Source organism: Dromiciops gliroides, chromosome 5, assembly GCF_019393635.1.
Source record: "Dromiciops gliroides isolate mDroGli1 chromosome 5, mDroGli1.pri, whole genome shotgun sequence".
Taxonomy (NCBI): domain Eukaryota; kingdom Metazoa; phylum Chordata; class Mammalia; order Microbiotheria; family Microbiotheriidae; genus Dromiciops; species Dromiciops gliroides.
Window position 1 is genome coordinate 118,514,441 of NC_057865.1, and position 22,256 is coordinate 118,536,696.

A 22,256-nucleotide genomic window follows, 5' to 3' on the forward strand; every position below is an offset into this window, starting at 1 on the left:
ACCCTGGGAAAGTCACTTAATCCCATTTGCCTCAGTTTCCTCATCTGCCAAATGAGCTAGAGAAGGAAATGGCAAACCATTCCGGTGTCTTTTCCAAGAAAACCCCAAATGGGATCATGGAGAGTCAGACATGACTGGAATGTCTCCTCTTCTTCAACAGCAAGAGCAACAACTCATCAACAACAACAAAAGGGGTTCTGGGATTCGATCTCCATAATGAACTGTCTGCTTTCTGAGGACTAGCCTAGTTATGCATGGAGAGGCTGGTCATTTGTTGATGAATTCTCTGGCTATGGCTATCCATGAAGCAGAATACAAAATGATCCTTATTTCAGAGTATGACAACCCATCCCCTCCACTTCTAATCTGGAGTGGAAGATGAGCTATTGGTACTCTAATTCTAAGATTGCTGTCCAATGACCAACAGGCAGATACAGCACAGGAAGAAGCAAAATTATGACAATGTTCACATTCTACTGATATATGAAATCAAAAGGAAGTTGCAGCTAAATGGAGGGAGAGTTCACAGGTTCTACCTGGAGAGGGAATAAAAGACTTGGCAGAATTGGTTTTATCCTGGGTCTAAATGAAACAACAAATAACTCCATGAGACATTTGATCATTTCATATTGCAGCACTTGTGATAAGTATTTGCAAAAAGTCTACTGTGGAAATAAATGCAGCTCATGAGCCAATATCTGTAGCACAGGATGAAAAGGTAAATGTTCTCCAAAGAACTCTTTAACAGTTGGTTACTTCAATGCAAAAAGAAGCATAAAGGAGGATGGCACAACATGTTGGAAAATATAGTTCTGGGGTAAGGAATGACAGAGGCCAAAGGCTTGTAGACTACACTGAAGACATATCGATATATCATTTTGGGGAAAAGAACAGAAAGGTGCTGGACAAATATGTCAAAAATTAAATAACATCACAAAACCCCCACTAAAATTTAAACACATAAGAAATTATTTAAGGGAGTACTCATTTCTGAAACGGCTATCTGTGGGGAATCAGACCACTTGTGTATTAGAGCAATGATTAAGACTAATAAAAAACCAGAAGGATAAAATGAAAACATATCCAACATAGGATAATAGGATTACAGAATTATAGATTTAGAGCTGAAAGGAACAGATAAGAAAGAATGAGACATAGAAGTTAAGTGACTTGCCCAGGGTCACACTACTGCTAAATCCTGAGGTAGGATTTGAAACCAGCAAGCTTGTGTGTGCTCTGTCTCTCCCCTAATTTCTTTCTTTTTCCTCCCTTAATAGTCTTTTCTCCCCAATTACATCTAAAGATAGTTTTCAACATTCATTTTTGTAAGATTTTGAATTCTGAATTTTTCTCCCTCCCCCCCTTCCCCAAGAGAGCAAGCAATCTGATACAGTACAATCATGTTAAGCACATTTCCACATTAGTCACATTGTGAAAGAAAAATCAGAACAAAAGGGAAAAACCACAAGAAAGAAAAAACAAACAAAAAAGTGAAAATAGTTTGCATTGATCTGTATTCAGACTCCATGGTTCTTCCTCTGGACGTGGATAGCATTTCCCATCGTGAGTCCTTTGGAAATGTCTTGGCTAACTGTATTGCTGAGAAGAGCTAAGTGAAAGCAGCTCTTGCTGACTCCATGTCCAGTATTCTAACCACTACTCCATGCTAACTCTACAATGACAACAACTTCAGCCTGACTTATTTTAACAAGTGATTGACGATGAAACAGGAAATGGATGGAGAAAAGGGAATCAACACTTATTACAACCAATTCCTATAAAAGTTTAACTGATATGAATCAACTGGAATAATGAAGAAATCAGAAGAAACTAAAACTGCCTCAGTTAACAAACACTTGATTTACTTGACAAGCAGAGATAAACCATAGCTAAGAGCAACAATGCTCTGGAACATAAACTCGTTTATAAAATGTTATGGAGGCAGCTAGGTGGCGCAGTGGATGGAGCACCAGCCCTGGAGTCAGGAGGACCTGAGTTCAAATCCAGCCTCAGACACTTAACACTTACTAGCTGTGTGACCCTGGGCAAGTCACTTAACCCTCATTGCCTCACTAAAACAACAAACCAAAACAAAACATGTTATGGACAAAGATGAAAGGTTAGGAGGAGTATTGCCTCATAAAAAAGATACAGTGGAAGGACAGCTAGCATTTACATAGCATTTGAAGATTTATAAAGCACTTTATATATGCTACATTTTTTCCTTACAGCAACTCTCATAGGTACTGTTGTTATACCCACTTTGCAGATGAAGAAAGTGAGGCAGAGAGAAATTAAATGACTTACCTAGCGTTATGGAGCTAAGCACCTAGGGCAGGATTTGAACACAACTCTTCCTGATTCCAAGTGCAATATGCTATCTACTATGTCACCTACCTGCCCCCACCTCAAAAAAAGTTTAAAGGGAGCTTGATGCGATACTCAACTAAGCAAAACTATCCTGACATCATTTTAGAAAGAAACCAGAAGAACAATAATTGCAAAAGATCTGAAATGATTTTAATAAATTCTTTCCACTATCAAGGCCAGTAGCACCACCACATTTGGACTCTTTAACATTATAATCACAGACATGTTTACAGAGGAATTGAAATGGTACCGAGGAACACAAAGCTAGGAAAAGCACCTGGATTTGTCTACACAAATACAGAAGCAGCCGTCTGTCCTGAGGATGGCACTTTTTTGAAGGTATCGAGGGATTGATTTTGAACAGCTACACAGGATAAGCAGGTATGGAATGGGCTACAATCTGTATAACTAGATTACAAACAAATCTCAAAAACATGAGATTACAGGGCTACTAGAATAATAAAGTGAAGAAGGGACTGGAGAAGGCAAAGAAACCAGTTAAAAGATGAAAACTATGGTAGTGTAAAAGTTAGGGGGTGAGAGAAAGAAGAGTCAAAGTTGATGCTGCCATTTTGAAAGGAAGGATGGTGGTATCATCAATAGTTTTAGAAGCTGGGAGGAGGAGAAGATGATGAGTTTTGTACCAGCAAGACATAAGGGTCTTCCCTTATGTCCAGGTTGCAACTGTAGAACATTGAGATGCATGAGCTCATCAAGGCAGCATGGTGGAACAAAGGATAAAAAGGGTTGAAGAGAGACAGTTAAATTACTGAATGAGTATAGCAATTAGGTGAAACAGAAGGAGTAACAGTCAGACAGGACTTTATATGGGGTTCACAACACCAAAGGACGAGAGTGTCAAATTCTGGAGAAAGGTTGAGGAAATAAGGGCTGAGAAAAGAATGCTGGATTTGACCTAAGCCCAACTGGATTTAGATTCTAAATCTAAAGTATTTTAATAGATCTCTGCTATCCTTAGTAAGCATGTCATTTAACCTCTTTGGGCCTCAGTTTCTTTATCTGTAAAACAAAGGGATTAAAAGGCCTCTACAGATCCTTCTAGCTCTAAATCTCTGATCCTATGAGCTTGACATTCTTTTGATGAGGTTTCATAAATTATTTTGGATGACACTGGCAGGGAGAAATTCTCTTGCCCTTTTTATCTCTTAAGGAACAGCAAAACCCCTGGGGGAAAACAGCGGTGGAGACTGATTTTGTGCATGAGGAAGAAGAGATCAATTTCAGAGAAGACTGGACCAGTGTGTATTAAGAAGCTTAAATTTGTACCCTGGGTTATTGTTGGGCTTGGAGCAATGGTATGGTCACCCTCATTGTCTGGCCCTAGGTAAGAAATCAACTCTCCTTAGAGAATTATTTATTTATCTGTTAAACAGTCAGTTTAAACAGCTGTCCTTCTAGGGACAAGGGAAAAGAAGAAAAGGGAGAGTGAGTGAGAGAAAGACATTGATGAATTGTGTTTCTGCTGCCTTAGGTAGTGCTTGAAACCTGGACCATTTCTTTCTCATCCTTCCTTCCTTCCATGCCTATCTTTCAATCAAATACTATCTTTGTCACTTACCTACTACTTTATTTTTCCTTATTGAGACCACAGCCTCTCTGAGCCTTAGTTTCTTCATCTGTAAAATGGGGATAATACTTAATTCACAGGGTTGTTGGTTAATCTTACAGTGCTCTATAAAATTGAGTTATTATTATTCCCCTTTCTGCTCATACTTTCTCTTCACTACAAATGTGGAAATGAAGAAAATAATGTTGGAAAAGGCATTTCAGTATGGCATGGTACCTCAGTAATAGAAGAGACTTCAGGAGACATTCATTTTAATAAGCTTTATCTACTCTATCAGGCACTGTGCTAAATGCTAAAAAAATAAAGACAAAAATGAAACAGAACTTTTTCTTAAGAATCATGGTGTGTGGGGGGCAGCTAGGTGGCGCAGTGGATAGAGCACTGGCCCTGGAGTCAGGAGTACCTGAGTTCAAATCCGGCCCCAGACACTTAAGTGACCCTGGGCAAGACACTTAACCCCAATTGCCTCACTTAAAAAAAAAAAAAAAGAAAGAAAGAATCATGGGGGGGGGGGGCGCGGAGGGAAGAACAGCATGTGTACAGCAAAGTAAAGGGGGAGGGGGGTTGGGGGAGGGGGCATCGTGATAGGCTTACTGCAGGAGGTGGCACCTGGGTTGAGTTTTAGAAGAAGGCATATGAAGCAGAAGTGAGAAGGAAGTGAATGGCATGGGCAACAGCCTATGTTAAAACACAGAACCTCCTTAGGACCAGTACTGCCATCTTGGGTGTGTGATTGGCTTACTCACCTAAGCAAGGCTTGGTTCAGAAGAAGCAGGGCTTATCTAGAGCCATATGCTTGCAGTTCAAATGACCACAATGCAGGCAGCCTGTGACCTCCTGGCAGCAGAGCAGGGGAGTATGCCTTTCTCCATTCCTCTCCCCGCCCCCTGATCTCCTCCTCCCCAAGGGAGAGTGAAGAGACTTATCAATATCACCAACACATGTTTGATTACTTAGTGACAATCTCATTATTAGGCATCACTTTGACCCAAGCCAGTCCAACTACTCTTATTTCCCCTCATGGTGCGGAGGCAGAAACTTGCATTTGCTGGGATTAGAACAGAGCAGATGGAGCCTGGGCTCGCCTACGCGGGTAGGAAAGCAGCACAGTCAGAGTCCCCCTCTCGCCTGTGGAAAGGTGAAAATGCTTATGTCGGCCCATTACAGACCCCATCCTGGGGAGCCTACCCCAGAGAAAAGCCCCAGGCTCACGCTGAACTATGTCAGGTTGGCCTATATGAATCTGTAGAGATTGCTCCTCACCCACAGCCACAGGCTGCTTTCAGGTTTCCCTGGCCTCCCAGTAGAACTGTCCTGTTTACAGCTGCAGATGTGCCAAGAGGACTCTTGCCTTTGCTGACGTGTGTAGGTAGAGCAATACCAGGGCAGAGGAGCAAGACACCCTGATCAGGAAACATGGTTACCAGGTCAGAGTCACTCCATGTTCTCCTCATGCTTCATTCTTATGCACATGGTCGGAGCTCCCCAGTAGGCAACTGGCTCAGTAAAGGATCCCTTCCCAGATGGCCTCTCCCTTCACTTCCAGACAATGCACCCTTCACTGACTCCTCATTCAATTATGCTTTATGCAGCCTCCTCTCCTTATTTCCTTTATTCAAAGTAAAAAGAGTCAGTAGGATACCTCACCAATTTGGGGGAAAACACAGAACATCGTCACTAGGACTGGATCCCCAGAAACAACTAGAGTCATGGCCTAGTTGACTCCAAATTCATAGCAGGAAATCACTTGCTCTTCCCCTTCAGATAGGGACCACTACCTTCCCTTGAGGGAAAGGGCTTCCACAACACTCCTAAACTTTAGCTCCTGAATAAATGTTGGAGATAAAACATTTTCTATGCTTACTCGGCAGTCAGGGAAACTAAGGCACAGGGGTGAAAAGGGATGTCGCGAAGACCACTGACCACAACTCCAGCAAAATCAGGGAAGCTAAGAACTTGGAGGTTCTGGGATTTGGTTCCTAAATTCCAGCCTGTGTAGGATCACAAAGCCTTTACATGCCTGGTGTTGGAAGCAGCAAGGGGAGCTGGGGTGGGGGCGAGGGGCTGTTAAATGGAAATGGTATTGAGATGCTCTAGGGTGAAGCCGATACATGCCCCCGAAGGAAGAACAGACAGATTAGCTTTGCAGAGACTTACATAGTCAGACTCAGAAATCCTTCCACAGCATGGAGAGGAGGAAGTCTGCTGGATCCATAGGAGTGAGCTTGATTTATTCCTCTTTTTCTACCCATATCTGGCAAACATCCCAGTTGTTCCCTAGCAAGAAATTAGTTAGGGCAAGGAAAGCTCTTTTCCAGGCTCCATTTGATGCCTGGTTTTACTAAGGACTCAAAGAGAGTCAGAGGTAAAGGGAAGAGCAAGAAAGGGGGCCAGGGAGGCTGCCGGGAACAGGAGACCCAAGCAGCCCCAGTCCCTGGGTGAAGGGGAGGGGAAAGGGGGAGGCACATGGTTGCTAAGAGTGAAAGGAGGCGGTGGCAGCAGTATGAATGAACCGGTCGTACCGTGGATTCTGGGAGATCACTTCAAACCATTTGTGCTGCCCTGGCTGTCATTCCTCCTCACTCCTTTGCACTCAGTTCTTCCCTGTTTCCCTCCCCACAAACATTCATTAGGGGAACTCTAAGTTGGTTAAAGCCTACAGAAAGGGAAGGGGGAATCTGTGAAGGAAGGGAGAACAGCACTAATTACGATTCTACGGGGCTTGTGCTATTCAATGACACTAGTCTCTGTCTTCTGGCACTAAGCCCCTCTAATTCCTTCACTCTCCCCCTCCCAACCTCCCCCCCCCCGCCCCTGCCCAGAGACCCCGGCACACAACTCATAACTGAGCATGTTGCCCCTGCCATCCAAAGAAGAGCTCAATCAGCATTTGGGGGTGGGAGAGAGGATGGCGTGGCGTGGGCAGGAGGCCGGCCAATTGCAGCAGCCCAGCCTTGGGCAGTTGGAGCCTTCTTTCTGTCTCACTTCCATTCTCCCACTCCCATCCTACCACCCCCAGAAAGAGGGAAGGAACAGCAACTGTGTGAGGAGAAAGAGACGAAGAGCTGGCTTCAGAGACTCTCTTGCTGCAGCCCTGTCCAATCCAGCCTATCAACTGCTACCCAGCATCTCCCTCCAACGGGACCAAAATAGCTGCCAACGCCTTCGATTCCCAGCCCGGCACTTGACTCTCACTCCTCCTCTCTTGCTCACACCCCGGCCCTTCTCTCCTCAATCTGAGGGGAGGGGGGAGGAAACAGCTTTGGGGGGGAGGGGGGACTGAGGGGAAGGAAGGAAGGAAGGAAGGAAGGAAGGAAGGAAGGAAGGAAGGAAGGAAGGAAGGAAGGAAGGAAGGAAGGAAGGAAGGAAGGAAGGAAGGAAGGAAGGAAGAGAAGAGCTTGCCTGCCTGAGCAAATCGCCTCAGCTTCACTGGAAGCCTTCGGCATTAACCCCTCGAGGGAAAGCAGAGGAGGGGGTGGCTGTGTTAATACATAAGAGCACTGCATCACGCTAATCTTCTCCCTAGAACAGTATGCGTCAGCAGTACATTCACGTTCTGACTGAAGGACAAAAGGATGAGAGAGCAGTCTGCGTGGCTGCTGCCTGCAACACCTCCAGCCCAGCGAGAGGAGACGGTGGGAGGAGAGTGCAGGGGGCCCGCTACCACTGCTACTAGGAAGAGGGGACGATGCTCCCAGGGATTGGCGCTCCTAACACATCTTCGACCACCGCCGCCACCACCGCCGCCTCCTCTGGTGCTGCTGCTTCTGTCGCTGCTGCAGTCAGTGGACAACAAAGGCACTGAAGGCAACAAAAGGCAAACCCCACAACTCGCTACCTCAACACAAAGGGAGAGCCGGCTGAGATCTGGGGGCCCTGGGAGAAGAAGGAGGAGGAGGAAGCTGGCTGAGCTCTGGGAGTTGCTACTGTTGTTGCCGCCTCTACTGCTGGACCCATTTTTGCACCAAGGGCTCATTGGAGGGGCTTGTGGAAAGCATCCTACAACCTTTAGCTCTCTGTTCCCCTCTGGGGGGCACTGGGTTTGGTCCCAGCACCCTTTGCACACTGCTGGCCCTCTGAGGAGGGCCAGCCGGATTACTGCTCACTGTTGGAGGGGAAGGCTGATACTTATGCATCTGCCGGCTAGAAAGCTAAGCTAGCTCCCCCCTGCCCCTCTTCCTTTCCTCTTAAGAGAGAGCATCAAAAGGGGGTGTGTGTCTGGGGAGGGAGAAGAGGAAAGAAACCACATACATTGCCTCCCCCTCCCCTTCTTCCCCAACCCTAAGAGCACTCCATGAGCTAACAACTGCAATCAGCTGCCGCTGGCCCAAGAGAGGTGCTCCGTGGGTGAGGAGCGTGCAGCTCCCTGAAGAGGAGGTTGTTCACAAAGGGAAGTGGGAGTATCAGCAAGGAAGGAAGGAGTGTCTCCTAGGAAGCTTTGGGGTTTTTTCCCCCTATTTTCTTTGGGTGGCAACAGAAGGGGGCACAGTTGGGGGGGGCAGAGGAACACTTTGGCAATGAAGCTTCTTCACTGGCTGCTTGTGAGAGCTGGCGCCAGGGTCCAAGGACAAAGCTGGGAAGTGCTGGTGGCGCTGCTCTCTGGGGCGCAGGGGGGGGATGCACCTGCATAGCCCAGAGGGCCTCATCTTTTTCTGGTTCTACTCAATTCTGCTGCTTCGCCTGCTCCTGCTCTGGATTTACTAGAAGCCATTTTGTCTCCCCCACCCCTTCTTTCCCCTCTACCCCCCAACCCCGTCCCTACACCTTTCCCCTTCCCTTTGTTAATTAAAACTAAGGAGTAAGAATGGGAACAATGTACCCAGCTCCTGTGGTGAAAGCTTAAGGACACAACGCCAATTCCTTCCGAGGTAGGTGCCGGCAAACTGGTCGGGGACTGCTTTGGTAGGGGGCCAAAGGGCTAGTGTTGGGGGTGGGGGAGAGTGAGCATTTTTGCTGGAAGGTGGGTGTAGGGGCAGAGGAGATGGTGGATGGGGGACCACATTTTGGTCTGGCATTTTTCCTGGCCAGATCTGCTCTGTCTCTCTGACTGCTCCCTCCCCACCTCCTTCTCCAGATGGAAAGAGGAGCTCCTAGCTCACTTAAGCCGGGGTAGGGCCGGTTTTCCTTTCCGAGCCAAAATCCCAGGCGATGGTGAATTATGAACGTGCCACATCATGAAGCTCTTGTGGCAGGTAACTGTGTACCACACCTGGAATGCCATCCTGCTCCCCATCGTCTACCTCACAGCGCAAGTGTGGATTCTGTGTGTAGCCATTGCTGCCGCTGCCGCCGCCTCCGCCGGGCCCCAGAACTGCCCCTCTGTCTGTTCGTGCAGTAACCAGTTCAGTAAGGTGGTGTGCACGCGGCGTGGCCTGTCTGAGGTCCCCCAGGGCATTCCTTCTAATACCCGGTACCTCAACCTCATGGAAAATAACATCCAGATGATCCAGGCTGACACCTTCCGGCACCTTCATCACCTGGAGGTCCTGCAGCTAGGCAGGAACTCCATCCGGCAGATTGAGGTGGGGGCTTTCAATGGCCTGGCCAGCCTCAACACCCTGGAGCTATTTGACAACTGGCTGACTGTCATCCCTAGTGGGGCCTTTGAGTATCTGTCTAAGCTTCGGGAACTCTGGCTTCGAAATAACCCCATAGAGAGTATCCCCTCCTATGCCTTTAACCGGGTGCCCTCCCTCATGCGCCTGGACTTGGGGGAACTTAAGAAGCTGGAATATATCTCTGAAGGGGCTTTTGAGGGACTGTTCAACCTCAAATACTTGAACTTGGGCATGTGTAACATCAAGGACATGCCCAACCTCACACCCCTAGTGGGGCTGGAGGAGCTCGAGATGTCTGGGAACCATTTCCCTGAGATCAGGCCTGGCTCCTTTCGTGGCTTGAGCTCCCTTAAGAAGTTGTGGGTCATGAACTCGCAGGTCAGCCTGATTGAACGTAATGCGTTTGATGGGCTAGCCTCATTGGTAGAACTGAACTTGGCCCACAACAACCTCTCCTCCTTGCCCCATGACCTGTTCACTCCGCTGAGGTACCTGGTGGAGCTGCACTTACACCACAACCCTTGGAACTGTGATTGTGACATTCTGTGGTTAGCTTGGTGGTTGCGAGAATACATCCCTACCAATTCCACCTGCTGTGGCCGCTGCCATGCCCCTCTGCACATGCGTGGCCGCTACCTGGTGGAGGTCGATCAGGCTTCCTTCCAGTGTTCTGCTCCCTTCATCATGGATGCACCCCGGGACCTCAACATTTCTGAGGGTCGGATGGCAGAACTCAAGTGTCGGACTCCCCCCATGTCCTCTGTACGGTGGTTGTTACCCAATGGGACAGTGCTCAGCCACGCCTCCCATCATCCACGGATCTCCGTCCTAAATGATGGTACCCTGAACTTCTCTCATGTGCTGCTCACAGACACAGGGGTATACACATGCATGGTGACCAATGTGGCAGGCAACTCTAATGCCTCGGCCTACCTCAATGTGAGCACGGCCGAGCTTAACACTTCTAACTACAGCTTCTTTACTACAGTCACAGTGGAGACCACTGAGATCTCTCCCGAAGATACCACCCACAAGTACAAGCCTGTGCCCACCACCTCCACTGGCTACCAGCCAGCTTACACCACCTCCACTACAGTGCTCATCCAGACCACCCGTGTGCCCAAAGTGGCAGTGACTACGGCAGACACCAATGACAAGATGCAGACCAGCCTGGATGAGGTCATGAAGACCACCAAGATCATCATTGGTTGCTTTGTGGCAGTTACTCTGCTAGCTGCTGCCATGTTGATCGTCTTCTATAAACTTCGTAAGAGGCACCAGCAGCGCAGTACAGTATCAGCCGCCCGGACAGTTGAGATCATCCAAGTAGATGAAGACATCCCAACAACCACAGCAGCAGCGGCTCCATCCAGTGTATCAGGTGAGGGGGCAGTAGTGCTGCCCACAATTCATGACCATATTAACTACAACACCTACAAACCAGCACATGGGGCCCACTGGACAGAAAACAGCCTGGGGAACTCTCTGCACCCCACAGTCACCACTATCTCTGAACCTTATATAATTCAGACTCACACCAAGGACAAGGTACAGGAAACTCAAATATGACTTTCCCTACCCCCCCAAAAATTATAAAATGCAATAGAATGCACAAAAAAAAGACAGCAACTTTTGTACAGAGTGGGGAAAGACTTTTTTTTCTTGTATATGCTTATATATTAAATCTATGGGCTGATAAGAGAAAGATTATATTAAAATTTAAAAACAGAAACAAAATCAAAACAAAAACTATTTTTTAACTTGTAAGTTCTATTTAAAGGGGGATGGGGAAGGGGAATTTTGGGAATGTGTGTGTGTGTGTGGGGTAGAAGACAGAAAAAACAACATAAAAACTTGTTATCCTGCTAGAGGGCTTTCTGGAATAAGGTTGAATCTGTTTTAAAAACAACAATAAAACAATCTCTAAAAGGTAGGGTAAGGGAGTGGGAAGGATGGACTGATCCTGTAATTTTTAGAAGATGCTTCATAGGATGCAGTTAAATATCCATTTCTACAGACATCTTTCTTAATTCCTGAGAGCTGTCTTTGCAGGTTTATATTAAAAAGCAAAACAAAAAGAAAAAGAAAAAAAAACATGAAAAAGCACCAAGAATTTGTACTGTGCCAAAATGTTAAGATGCAATAATTTTTTTTCTTCAGAGACCATGGGAGAAATAGAACTATAAATGTATTTTTAAACAGGAAAACCACCAAAATTGAAGTGAACCTTTGAAAGGGTCTGAGCTTGTATGCTTGTCTATGTGCACACGGCTCTTCTGTCTGCGCACACGGACATACATGCAGTTCATCTAATGGAATGTTTCGGGAGAGAGCAGAGGGGGAGAGGAACTGGCGTAGCTCTCAGTCAAACGCTTTAACATTGCACCAGATTCCTGCAGTTCAGTTTAACCCACTCTGTGTAGGCAATGTGTGTGTATTCAGGGTTTCCCATGAGGAAGAGACCTGAAGGGTGATCCAGGGGCAGGGGTGGGGAAGGTTGGGGGGGTGGGGGGTTGGAAGCAGGGTGAATGTATTCACAAGAGGCCATAAATTAGCATCATCCCGCCCACCTGTTGTTTCGGGTATCTGACAGATGATTGTAGACAATTCTGATATTTTATGATTTCTTTTTTAGTTTTAAGATTGAGAGTGGGGAAAGGATGGGGGTTTGGGAGAGTGGAAGCTTTTCTCATGGTTGTGATTTTGTGGCTAATATAAATGCTGATTCATTAGGGATCATTGGCTGCTATCAACTGGTGGTAGGGGGTGGGGAAGGACACAGAACTTGAAAGAGAAAAGGGCCATGATGGATTTGTTTATGGGAATGCAGCCTTTTCTCACCATTGTGGTGAGTAAAAATAGAAAATCTGTTCTTAAAAAAAGTAACATATATTTAAAAATCCATATAGAAAGACAAGGACACACAAACACACACACACCCCAGAAGTGGGTTGTGAAGTAAGCCCTGTTAAACACAGCTCAAAAGGGGGAAGGCTTCCCTCCCCCAGACCCACCTCAGGTGGAAGAGGGGAAAGTAAGGAACTTTGGGGGTGGGGGAGGAGGGTGGGAAAAGCTGGGGTCTCTGTTGCTTCTAGTCCATTTAATGATGTAATTACTTTCATTTATATTTTAGCTTTAAAAAAGGGTTCAGATTTGAAAGAGGGTGGGGTTGGGTGGGTGGGGAAATGTCAACAAAAGAATACTGACTGTAACGTGAGAAAAGTGTATTTTTGTATTTTAATAAATATTGTTCAATTTTTAATTCAGTGTCCCCAAAAGGTTAAATTGAATGGCAGACCTTGAAATTTATAGGCTCACTGAGCTGATCAGAAATACCAACTAAGAGCTATTTTTTAAAAGAAAACAAACAAAAAAAAGGAGGTGGGGGAGAAGGAAATGTTCATAAAAATATTTAGTGAACATTTAAAAAACTGTCATCCTTTCCCTAGAATAAATAAATTCACCTACAATGCTAGATATCCTCCTTGAGCTAAGTGTGTTGCTCCCTGGGACCTGTTGGGATACACCCAATTCACTGTGCCCTAGGAGAGGAAGGGCAATGGGCCAACCTCAGCTCACTTACTGTAGCCAAAATTAAATGCCACTTCAGCAGATGCTTTGGGAAGGCCAAACCCATTCTGCTCAAGGACCCTGTGGGACCTAGATTTAGGAGTCTGGCAGCAACCTATGTTGGCTCATATTTCTGATGGACAGCATGTCTTTTCTGTTCTAAAGGGTGCTAAGTGGCTGAGCCCATTTTGGTGGTGGGTATCTATTTAAATCAATTCCATTCAAACCAAACCAAACATTAAGTGCCTACTGGGTTCAAAGTACTGAGTTAATGATGTCCAGTGTGAATGGATCTGAAATGGGATCCTGTGTTTCTCAAGTGTTAGTGAAAGGAACTGAGTGGGTGTGATCTCTATGGCACTGAAGAGGGAAGAAAAGAAACAGGAAGGCAGTACTTTGCAGCAATTAGAGAATGGATAAGACAGTAATATCCAGAAGCTGAGATCAAACACAAAACCAGGAAAATATAGGATGAAAAATTCCATTTAAGAGGACTACACAATGCACAACATATCTGGAAATTAGCCTGTACAAGATATAGGACTTGTATAAATACAACTACAAAAACAGAGTAGAAATAAATAAATAAAGGCATAAATAAGTAGAGAGATATTAAATGTTCATGGGTGGGCCAAGCCAATATGACTATAGCAATCCTATCTCCATTAAATCTAGATATTTAGTATGATTCCAATCAAATTACCTACTACTTCATAGAAGTAGTCAAAATAATAGCATATGGAGAAAGATAAGGTCAAGAATATCAAGGGATACTGAAAATAAGTCCTAGATCACAATTCTGTGTGAATAGTTATGCTAGTCCATGTGCAAGCAAATTAGATCTCCTGTACTCTCCCAGGCTAACAAGTTGCTACTTTAATGCCATTAGTCCCCAAATACATTTTGCTTCTACTATTTTTCCATTTCCTCCCTATACAAAGACACAGAATAAAGAAAGAAGCCCACAATGTAGAAAGAGAAAGGAGTTCCCTGGGAGTCCGGAGGAAAAGGCAGTGCCTCAGCCCCATGACAATTCCCAGAGAGCCGAGTCAAGCGCCTCAGAGTGGCTTCTCAGATTTGCTGGGCCTTTTCTACTTAGTGGAGATTGAGGAGGAGAGGAAGTGGCAGAGGTGGTAGAAGTCAGGGAGAGTTAGGAAGTTAATTTCCCAGTCTACGTACAATGTAAGCAGTTGTTTAAAACAAGGTTGACTTGGAATTATGTAGTTGCTCTTTACTGAAATGACCTAGAGTGGTGAGAGGGAAGAATGGGGTGCAAGTCCTGTGGTATAGAAAGAGAAGGTAATTTGAAATTATGCTAGGAAGACTCCCAGAAGCCAGTGCTACTTTGGCATCAGATTTATATTCCTCGTATGCATATATTAACCTCTGAATGCACTGGGGATGACAGCCATGACCAAGGCAGCCCAAAGAGGTAACTGGGGGGGTGATGTGGGAGGTGGCCCAAGGGCCCTGCTGACCTCAATCCCATAATAATAGCTTCTTTTTTTCTTTCCTGTCTTCTGAAGCATTGCTTGTTTTAAGGCCAGAGTAACCTTAAGTCATGCTAGCTCTTTCACAGAAACTTCTTGCTCTAAAAAACAGTAAACATCTCATCTCTGGCAGTCCTTCAAGGCAGAGAGAGAGAGAGAGAGAGAGAGAGAGAGAGAGAGAGAGAGAGAGAGAGAAGGGGAAACCCCATCAGAGCAGTGGAGACCATTAATGGTATGTTCAAATGAATTGTGGGGTTTGCTACCTGAGAGACGGTCAAGTAACTGCTTTCCCATAACCAGCAGGGGGCCTTCAGAGAGCCCTGAGACACGACATTCCCTCTTCCAGCTCAAACAACTATGAAAAACATACAATAGCTCTCAATTATTAATTCTACGAGAAAGCATCAATTTGTGGCCTAGCAGACATGCCTAGATTTAAAATCTATCAGAAAGTTCTTATGGGGCAGTTCTGAAATATCATCTTTCTCAAGGAGGGGACCAAGCCAAGAGCAGGCAAGAAAAGAGGTGCTGAACAACGGGGCTTTTCAGATATTCCTAAAATCCACTGTGAAGCCATCAAATCTGTAGCCCCCAAGAGAGCACCCACAGAATGAATGCATAGGTCCCTTGGCAGCTGTAACTTCTGGGGAGGGGGGGATAAAGCACGAGGAAGAAGAGAGAAGGGCTTATGGCTGCTATCTTGTAGAAAGAGACTTAGTAACTTGGGTGATGCTTGCTTACATTTTTTGGTATACAGAATTTTAGTACTGCAGGGGATCTCAGAGAACATCCAGTAAAACCTCCTCATTTTAAGATGAGGAAACTGAGGCACCCAGGGAAGTTGGGAAATGTGAAAGGTAGAAAAGACCACAGAAAACAAAACCAAGTCCAACTTGCTGGTTTGACAGAAAAAGCCTGCTCAGATTTGCCTAAGCTTCCATGGCTTGTTAACGGCTATAACCTGGGACTTGAATCTCCTACTCAGACCCTCTTGTCTTGAGCTTTTTCCACTGTACCACACTGCTCCCCGGGCTTTATGTTACCAAATAAAACATGTGATTATCCTGGCTAAAATGATGCCCTTTCAATGGAATCCCTTCTCTTCTCTCCTTGACCCCTTATCTTGAATTCTGGCCAGAGTCTTATCCACAAGGGGCACAACTACTGGCATGATGGCAAAAGGCCATTTCTTCTTGAAAGGGACACTCTGAAATGCACAGAGTAACATAGCATTCTTCTTGGGTTTTTTTTTTTTTTTGGTAGGGCAATGAGGGTTAAGTGACTTGCCTAGGGTTACACAGCTAGTAAGTGTCGTGTCTGAGGTTGGATTTGAACTCAGGTCCTCCTGAATCCAGGGCCAGTGCTTTATACACTGTACCACCTAGCTGACCTGTAACATAGTATTCTTTTTTTTTTTAATAAAGAAATCACTTTATCTTTTTATTTTATTTATTTGTTTATTTATTTTGGTGAGGCAATTGGGGTTAAGTCACTTGCCCAGGGTCACACAGCTAGTAAGTGTTAAGTGTCTGAGGCCAGATATGAACTCAGGTCCTCCTGACTCCAGGACCGGTGCTCTATCTACTGCGCCACCTAGCTGCCCTGTAACATAGTATTCTTAAGCAGGCTTGGTGCCTTTCTCAGGGAGGGAGCAATGCATAGTAACAAGATTCCAGAGAAGGCAGGGTGACAGGAGTGATGAAGAGGGAAAGGCCAGCTTGTGCAATCCTAAGGAAATGTGGGTTTGGTCAGCTTCCTCTTGATCTTTTCCTCAGAGGCTCAGTAGGCTCACCCTTCTAGAAGTGGCTTGCTGAGAAAGTTCTTTGGCTAGGGAAGTCTCTTGCTCTTCTTGTTCAAAATCAAGGACTTTGAGACTGTTATCTCTTGTCACACCCATAGAACCTGTTCAGGGGACTGCACCTCAGCAAGTCTAATACTGTAGGCTTATTATTTATGGAGGGCAGACAGGCCTTGGGGCCTAGCGACATTAGCATTATCATGCTATTTAACATGTATTGAGGCCAACAGTGTGCAGGGTATTGTGTGGAATAGACCAACAGTCATTGGAGTTCCTGTCCTTTGAGTTCTGTCATCATCTACTTTTGCTGTGAGAGGAGGGTTACAGTCCAGGGTCTGATCTGGTGAGCTTTGGCTTTGTTTGGGAATGCTGGGCGGACACTCTGAAGGTTGAATAACCCTCATTGAGTGTAGGCTTCCTACTTCAGGGGGCCAGAGCCAACAATCAGGGATCCAACATTTACTACAACATAGCATCAGGGGCTTAAACATTAGAGGGGGTGCAGGGGGAAGAAGCAAAGAAGGAACATTTATATCTAAACATGTCTGATTTTATCTTCATTGCCAGCACTCAGCACTCCATGCCATCAGCTAATGCAGATACAGTTCGCTCCATTTCTAAATCCTACCTCAGCTAAACTGCAAGGAAGCTTTTGGCTTACAGTGCTTCTCCTTGCCCCTGTCCATTCAGAAAGCACCCTTCCCCCTGTGGTGGGGAAAACAGTCTAGGCAGCAGCAAATGACTTCCTTACATACACAAGGGATTATGTGCACTTGGGCTGGCACCCTGTCCTACAGTCTATACCCAGCAGAAAGAACAGGACACACCAGGAAGGAGAAATATTGGCCAAAGGCCAAGTACCATAGATAGCCTCAGGCACTGTGCTTGCCTAGACACAGGTTCTCTCCTCTCCCACAATCCCCCTGGACCCTAAAACATTTATCCTTGTTAGGGGTTCATGAATAGTCAGAGGCCTTGTCTTAGTGGTAAGCAGAGGCTGCTCCACTGTGGAGGGGCAGGCGGATGGAGCAACTACTGACTAATTAACTTTCTCTGAGTAGCAGCAGGCTGAGAGGCAAACTGATTTAGCTCCTATCTATGGAGACTTGGTTCTTTACCCAAAGAACCTTTATTCCCTATAGACTTTTCTCCTTATTCTTGTTTCAATACTAGGGAGCAAAACAAAATCACATTTAAAGCCATTTACTAAATTCTGACAGGTAAAGTCTTAGGGAAGGGAGTGGGGAAGGAGAAGGTGGCAGTGGGATGGATTATTGAGGAAATACAGGCAGAACCAAAGAACTAGACTGTATGGTATCAGGCATTTTAACGATAGTAGAAAAGTGGAGCTCTGAGGCAGACACACGAGTAATCAGCTAAGGGTCTGCAATGCAGTTAAGAAGGAAAGCCTGGGAAACTCCTTTGCCCTATTAGGAGGGATGCTGGCTGCCCCTACGGATGAGGGGAGCACAACTGGTATGAAGCCAGGGCACAGAACAACAAGGGAAGGGCTGGTCTCTATTCACTTTTTCAGAAAACAAAAACAGGGAAGGGGTGTTAGAAAGATAATGGGATCAAACTTCCAAGAGCTAGCAAGGGAATAATAGATTTTGATTTTCCATCTTAAGGCTAGGCTGGAGGATGGTAAAGTGTTACATCTTGCTTCCTGCACATGCCAGCCCTGCTGCTAGCCCATGGGCCTGTCCCATAGCAGGGGGTGGGGAACACCTCACAGAACTAAGTTCTAGTCATGGCTTTAATGGCCTTGCTGAGCCATTGTGTCTATATTTCTTACCTATGATAAAGTTTGGGATCAGTGGAATATGATGGTGAATGTTTTTAAAGGGGTTTTCCAAATGAAGCCACTATACAAACAAAATAATTGTAATGTTAATGGTGATGATGCTAATGCTGATGATTTCACTACAGATAGATTCTGGTAATTAGACAGATACTTTAAGCCTGCACAGGCATCTCTGGAGGGGGAAGGTGATGGCTACATGCCTTTATTGAGCACCTACTATGCACAGGTATTATGCTAAGTGCTTTACAAATATTATTTCGTTTGAGCCTCTACCTGTGAGGTAAATGCTGTTATCATTCCTATTTTCTATCTAAGGAAACTGAAGCAGACAGAGGTTATGTTACTTGTCCGGGGTCACAAAGCTAGCAAGTGTCTGAGACCACATTTGAACTCAGATCTTTTTGACTACAGGCCAAGCCCTCTATCCACTGTATTACCTACCTGCCAAACAGCTGTGCCAAGATATTTATGCTTTGGGAGGATGATGCTACACCTATTTGCCTCCTAACCCCAAGGACAAATGCAAAACTGTAATAAAACAGTGGTCAAAGGCCTACCTTCTGCTGGGAAGGATGGATGGCCACCAGAGAAACGATTCTCTGATGTAGGGTGGCTTTGAATAAATGGGATTAGAGAAGGACATGTCCACTGAACCCCTAATGCCCTGTGAGTTGATGTCAAGGATCTGTAATTCCATTGATGTGGGAACTCCTTCTACTAGCACAAATCGCAAATAGCCCATATTTTGGTAGGTAGTCTTAGGAGAGTTGCCCAAGACTCAGAGCTGTTAAGTGACTTGTCCATGGTTGCTGTTAGGAAGCACAGGGAAGATGGGGTTTGAACTAAATCTCCCTGACTCCCAGGTTCAATACTCTATCTATTAAGCCACATTACCTTCTCATTCTGTATAATTAGGCCAGTAGCTCAGGGCTATAACCAAATACCAAAAGAATAATCCTTAATCTTCCTGTTTCCATATTAAGCAATCTTTACCCGCCTCTTAACCAAATACCTCAGTAATAATATTAAGAACCTATATTTAAATAGTCAGGTACTTTACATACATTATCTCATCTGGCTTCACTGGCTCCTTCAATTAATCTCAAATCAATTAATCTCCAATCAGATTCTTCTCCCACATCTACCACCTTAATTCTCTTGGCTGGGCTAATAGGACCCAGGGCCCACAAGTAAACCCCCTATGGCAGTTCTCATTTAAAAATCGGCTATACTGAAGCTCTGTCCCACCCTCCTCCCTCTAGGACTATTTTTTCCTTGGAAGTATTTAAGTATCATCACCATCACCACCCTAAGCATCACTATTGTCTAGAAGTTCTCTTTAATCTGGAGGTTTTATGGAGACCTCATGCAGCACATCTATCTCTCAATTGGAAGTGGGTTAGTCACTGGGATAAGTCATTTAACCTGTTCAGTGAGTCAGCAGTCAAAGAAGGAGGATTTTACATATGAATTGCTCCTTGGGAAAAGGAAACCAGACCAGTTGGTTTCCTGGCTCCAGGCTGGTCTTTTCCGTCTTCAGCTCCTCATCTTCCTCTTCCCATCCCCTGCTCATCCAGCCTCGCTAAGACCATTCAAACAGCTTCTCCCACTCCATTTCCCCCCTGCAGAAGAACTGAATGAGTTATAGGCAGCTCTCCACGGAGGCAGTTCCAGCCAGGAACCAGGTGGTGGTTCCCTGTACAGTGCAGCCACTGTCTGTGAGGAGAAAACTATGAAGAGATGCTCAGAGCACCCTTCACAATGGGTCCAGCCACAGCCTGAGACATGAACTGCCCTGTCCTTGCGGTTCTCCATTCGCAGTGGTTACAAGTTGTAATCTATTGCTGTGGTGAGGAGACTTAATTTCTGGATTTAAAGAGAGTCGGATAATACTTTATCCTATTAGTGTCAGCCTGTGTGATTTGACAGTGGAATCCACTGCCTCTGACATGCCAGGATGTTCTTTCAATTCAATTCACTTTTTAAAAAGCTGGGGAGGGGGAGTCTGGAAGAGGAAGAGGAGAAAGAGAAGGGCTAAGAGTGAATAAGGGAAGGTAAGAACCAAATTCCTACCAATTGGGGAAGAGGGGATACAGAAAGGGAGATTAGAAACAGTCAATTCAATCCAATTCACAAAACATTTCCTAAGTACTTATAATAAGAAAGGCACCATCCTGTATGTCTCCAAAGGGAACTTGGTGGGGAGGGCTGCCAAAGATGAGATTTCTGAAACCATGTCTGCATTTAATTTTCTTAAAAATCTCCTTTGAAGCTAATAATTACAACTACTGGGTATCAAAATAAGATAAAAGGCTGAAGGAGTTGGCCTACCCCAAAGTCTCCTTGCCTGAGGCACATGGATGCTAGCTGGGTCATTCTGGATGACTTTTCCTGTTCCTTAGCCTCTCATCCCAGTTTACCCCAGAGCAAAAATCCACTATAGCCAGGACTATCATGTCAATGGAGGGCTCACTCCTGTGATGGATGCAATGTCAAGGGAAGCAGATGTCATGCATAGGCAAAAAGTACTGAGAAGGAAACAAGAGGTCTTGGGACACAGAGACCCTGTTGCCTACTTAGAACTCTGGGAGGGGAGGGAAGAGAAAGGAAAGAAGAGGAAGACCAACAATATGCACAACCACTCCACTTAAGAGTCTGAAGCAGAGGAACTGCGCACCCCTTCCACTGTGAGGCTCGACTGGCAGCTCAACCTACTGACATATGGGGCATTTGCACAACAGAAAGCCAGACAAGATTAGTGATTTAATCAAGGCCATCCAGAACAGAAAACTCTACATTTCTCCTCCCAACTTTCCTTTCCTGAGTTTCAGCTACATAAGCAGTTGGGTGAAAATGGTTGATGTGGTATGGAGAGCTTTAGAGAATGCTCAGATTTAGTTAGTCTGCCCAAACAGGATCAATACACACAGATCCAAATGTGAGCTTGCAAAGCGGCATTCAAAACTTTAAAATGAAATGTGTTTTCTCTCCTACCATATAGGAATAAATTTTCTCCAGGAGAAACGATGGCCTTGGCTATATTTTTTACACATTTAATTAGAGATTGCCCTTTTCACAAAGATTTCAAGAAGTGCTGAAAGGAACGTTCTATAAGAGTGGTCACTTTGCAGCCAAGACTCCTTTTAAAAGAAGTTAATTTGGCAGAAATTTACCATACTGGATCTGATAGAGCCACCCTGCTCCTTAGCTTCCAAGCTGAGAAGGGGAGCTAGAGAATAAAGAAAGATGGGATTGCAGAGAAAAGCAAACAAATGAGTTTTTATTTATGAAGGAAATGGTCATTTCTACTACCTTTCAACGACTAGTCATCTTTGCTATGGCCTGGATTGTGCTGTGCACTCATGAGCACTAGCTTACATTTCTGCTGCTGCTGCTGGTTTAGATGAGTGGGACACCTCTTTCCTTTAAGAGGTGCTGCTGATGTCACACCAGAGGGTGAAGAAGACAGAGTGATGATGAGGGATCCTCTCTAAGAAGCAGAGGACTGTGATTTTATGTGCTTGGCTTATGGTTCACGAAGCTTGGAGGGTCAGGTCAGAAGCAAGAGAATGATGGGTAGACTTCTTTCTTATGGGTGAAAAAGGGAGAAAGGAAATAAAATTCAAGGTAATCAGCTAATGAGCTTCACACAAACATTTTTTCATACTGTCTTCTTCATTAGAATGTGAGCTCCTTGAGGGTAGGGATTCTATTATTATTATTACTACTTTCTTTGTATTCCCAGTGTTTATTTAGCACAATACCTGGCATGTAGTAAACACTTAATAATTTCTTGATTGATTGATTCAGAGATAGTTGTGGTTGGGTTAAAGAAGTTGGGAAATTGATAGGAACTTTAGATAGTAAAGTTAGCTTTTAACTACTAAATGCTAACTGGATTGTAAACTCAGTAGGAAGTTCATGGGGAGAGATGGGTTGGAGGAAGATATATCAGTCACTAAGTTCCAGAGAAAAGAAGGGTGGGATAAGGGGTTAGTACAGTCATACCAGGTGGAGGCTCATGTACTTGTAGCTCCTGGTCAGGTCCTGGCAGTAAGTGTTTTGAGAAAAGTTCCTT

General features: G+C 45.1%; 2 protein-coding genes across 2 annotated transcripts in view; one reads left to right on the forward strand and one right to left on the reverse strand.

The window, feature by feature from the left end:
• The window catches only part of SND1 (staphylococcal nuclease and tudor domain containing 1), a 486,824-nt gene that overhangs the window by 67,240 nt on the left and 397,328 nt on the right, over positions 1 to 22,256 (reverse strand). The window lies entirely within an intron of this gene.
• LRRC4 (leucine rich repeat containing 4) lies at positions 9,122 to 11,895 on the forward strand. Its single transcript, XM_043965423.1, has one exon. The coding sequence runs from the start codon at positions 9,133 to 9,135 to the stop codon at positions 11,083 to 11,085; it is 1,953 nt and encodes a 650-aa protein (XP_043821358.1). The 5' UTR covers positions 9,122 to 9,132; the 3' UTR covers positions 11,086 to 11,895.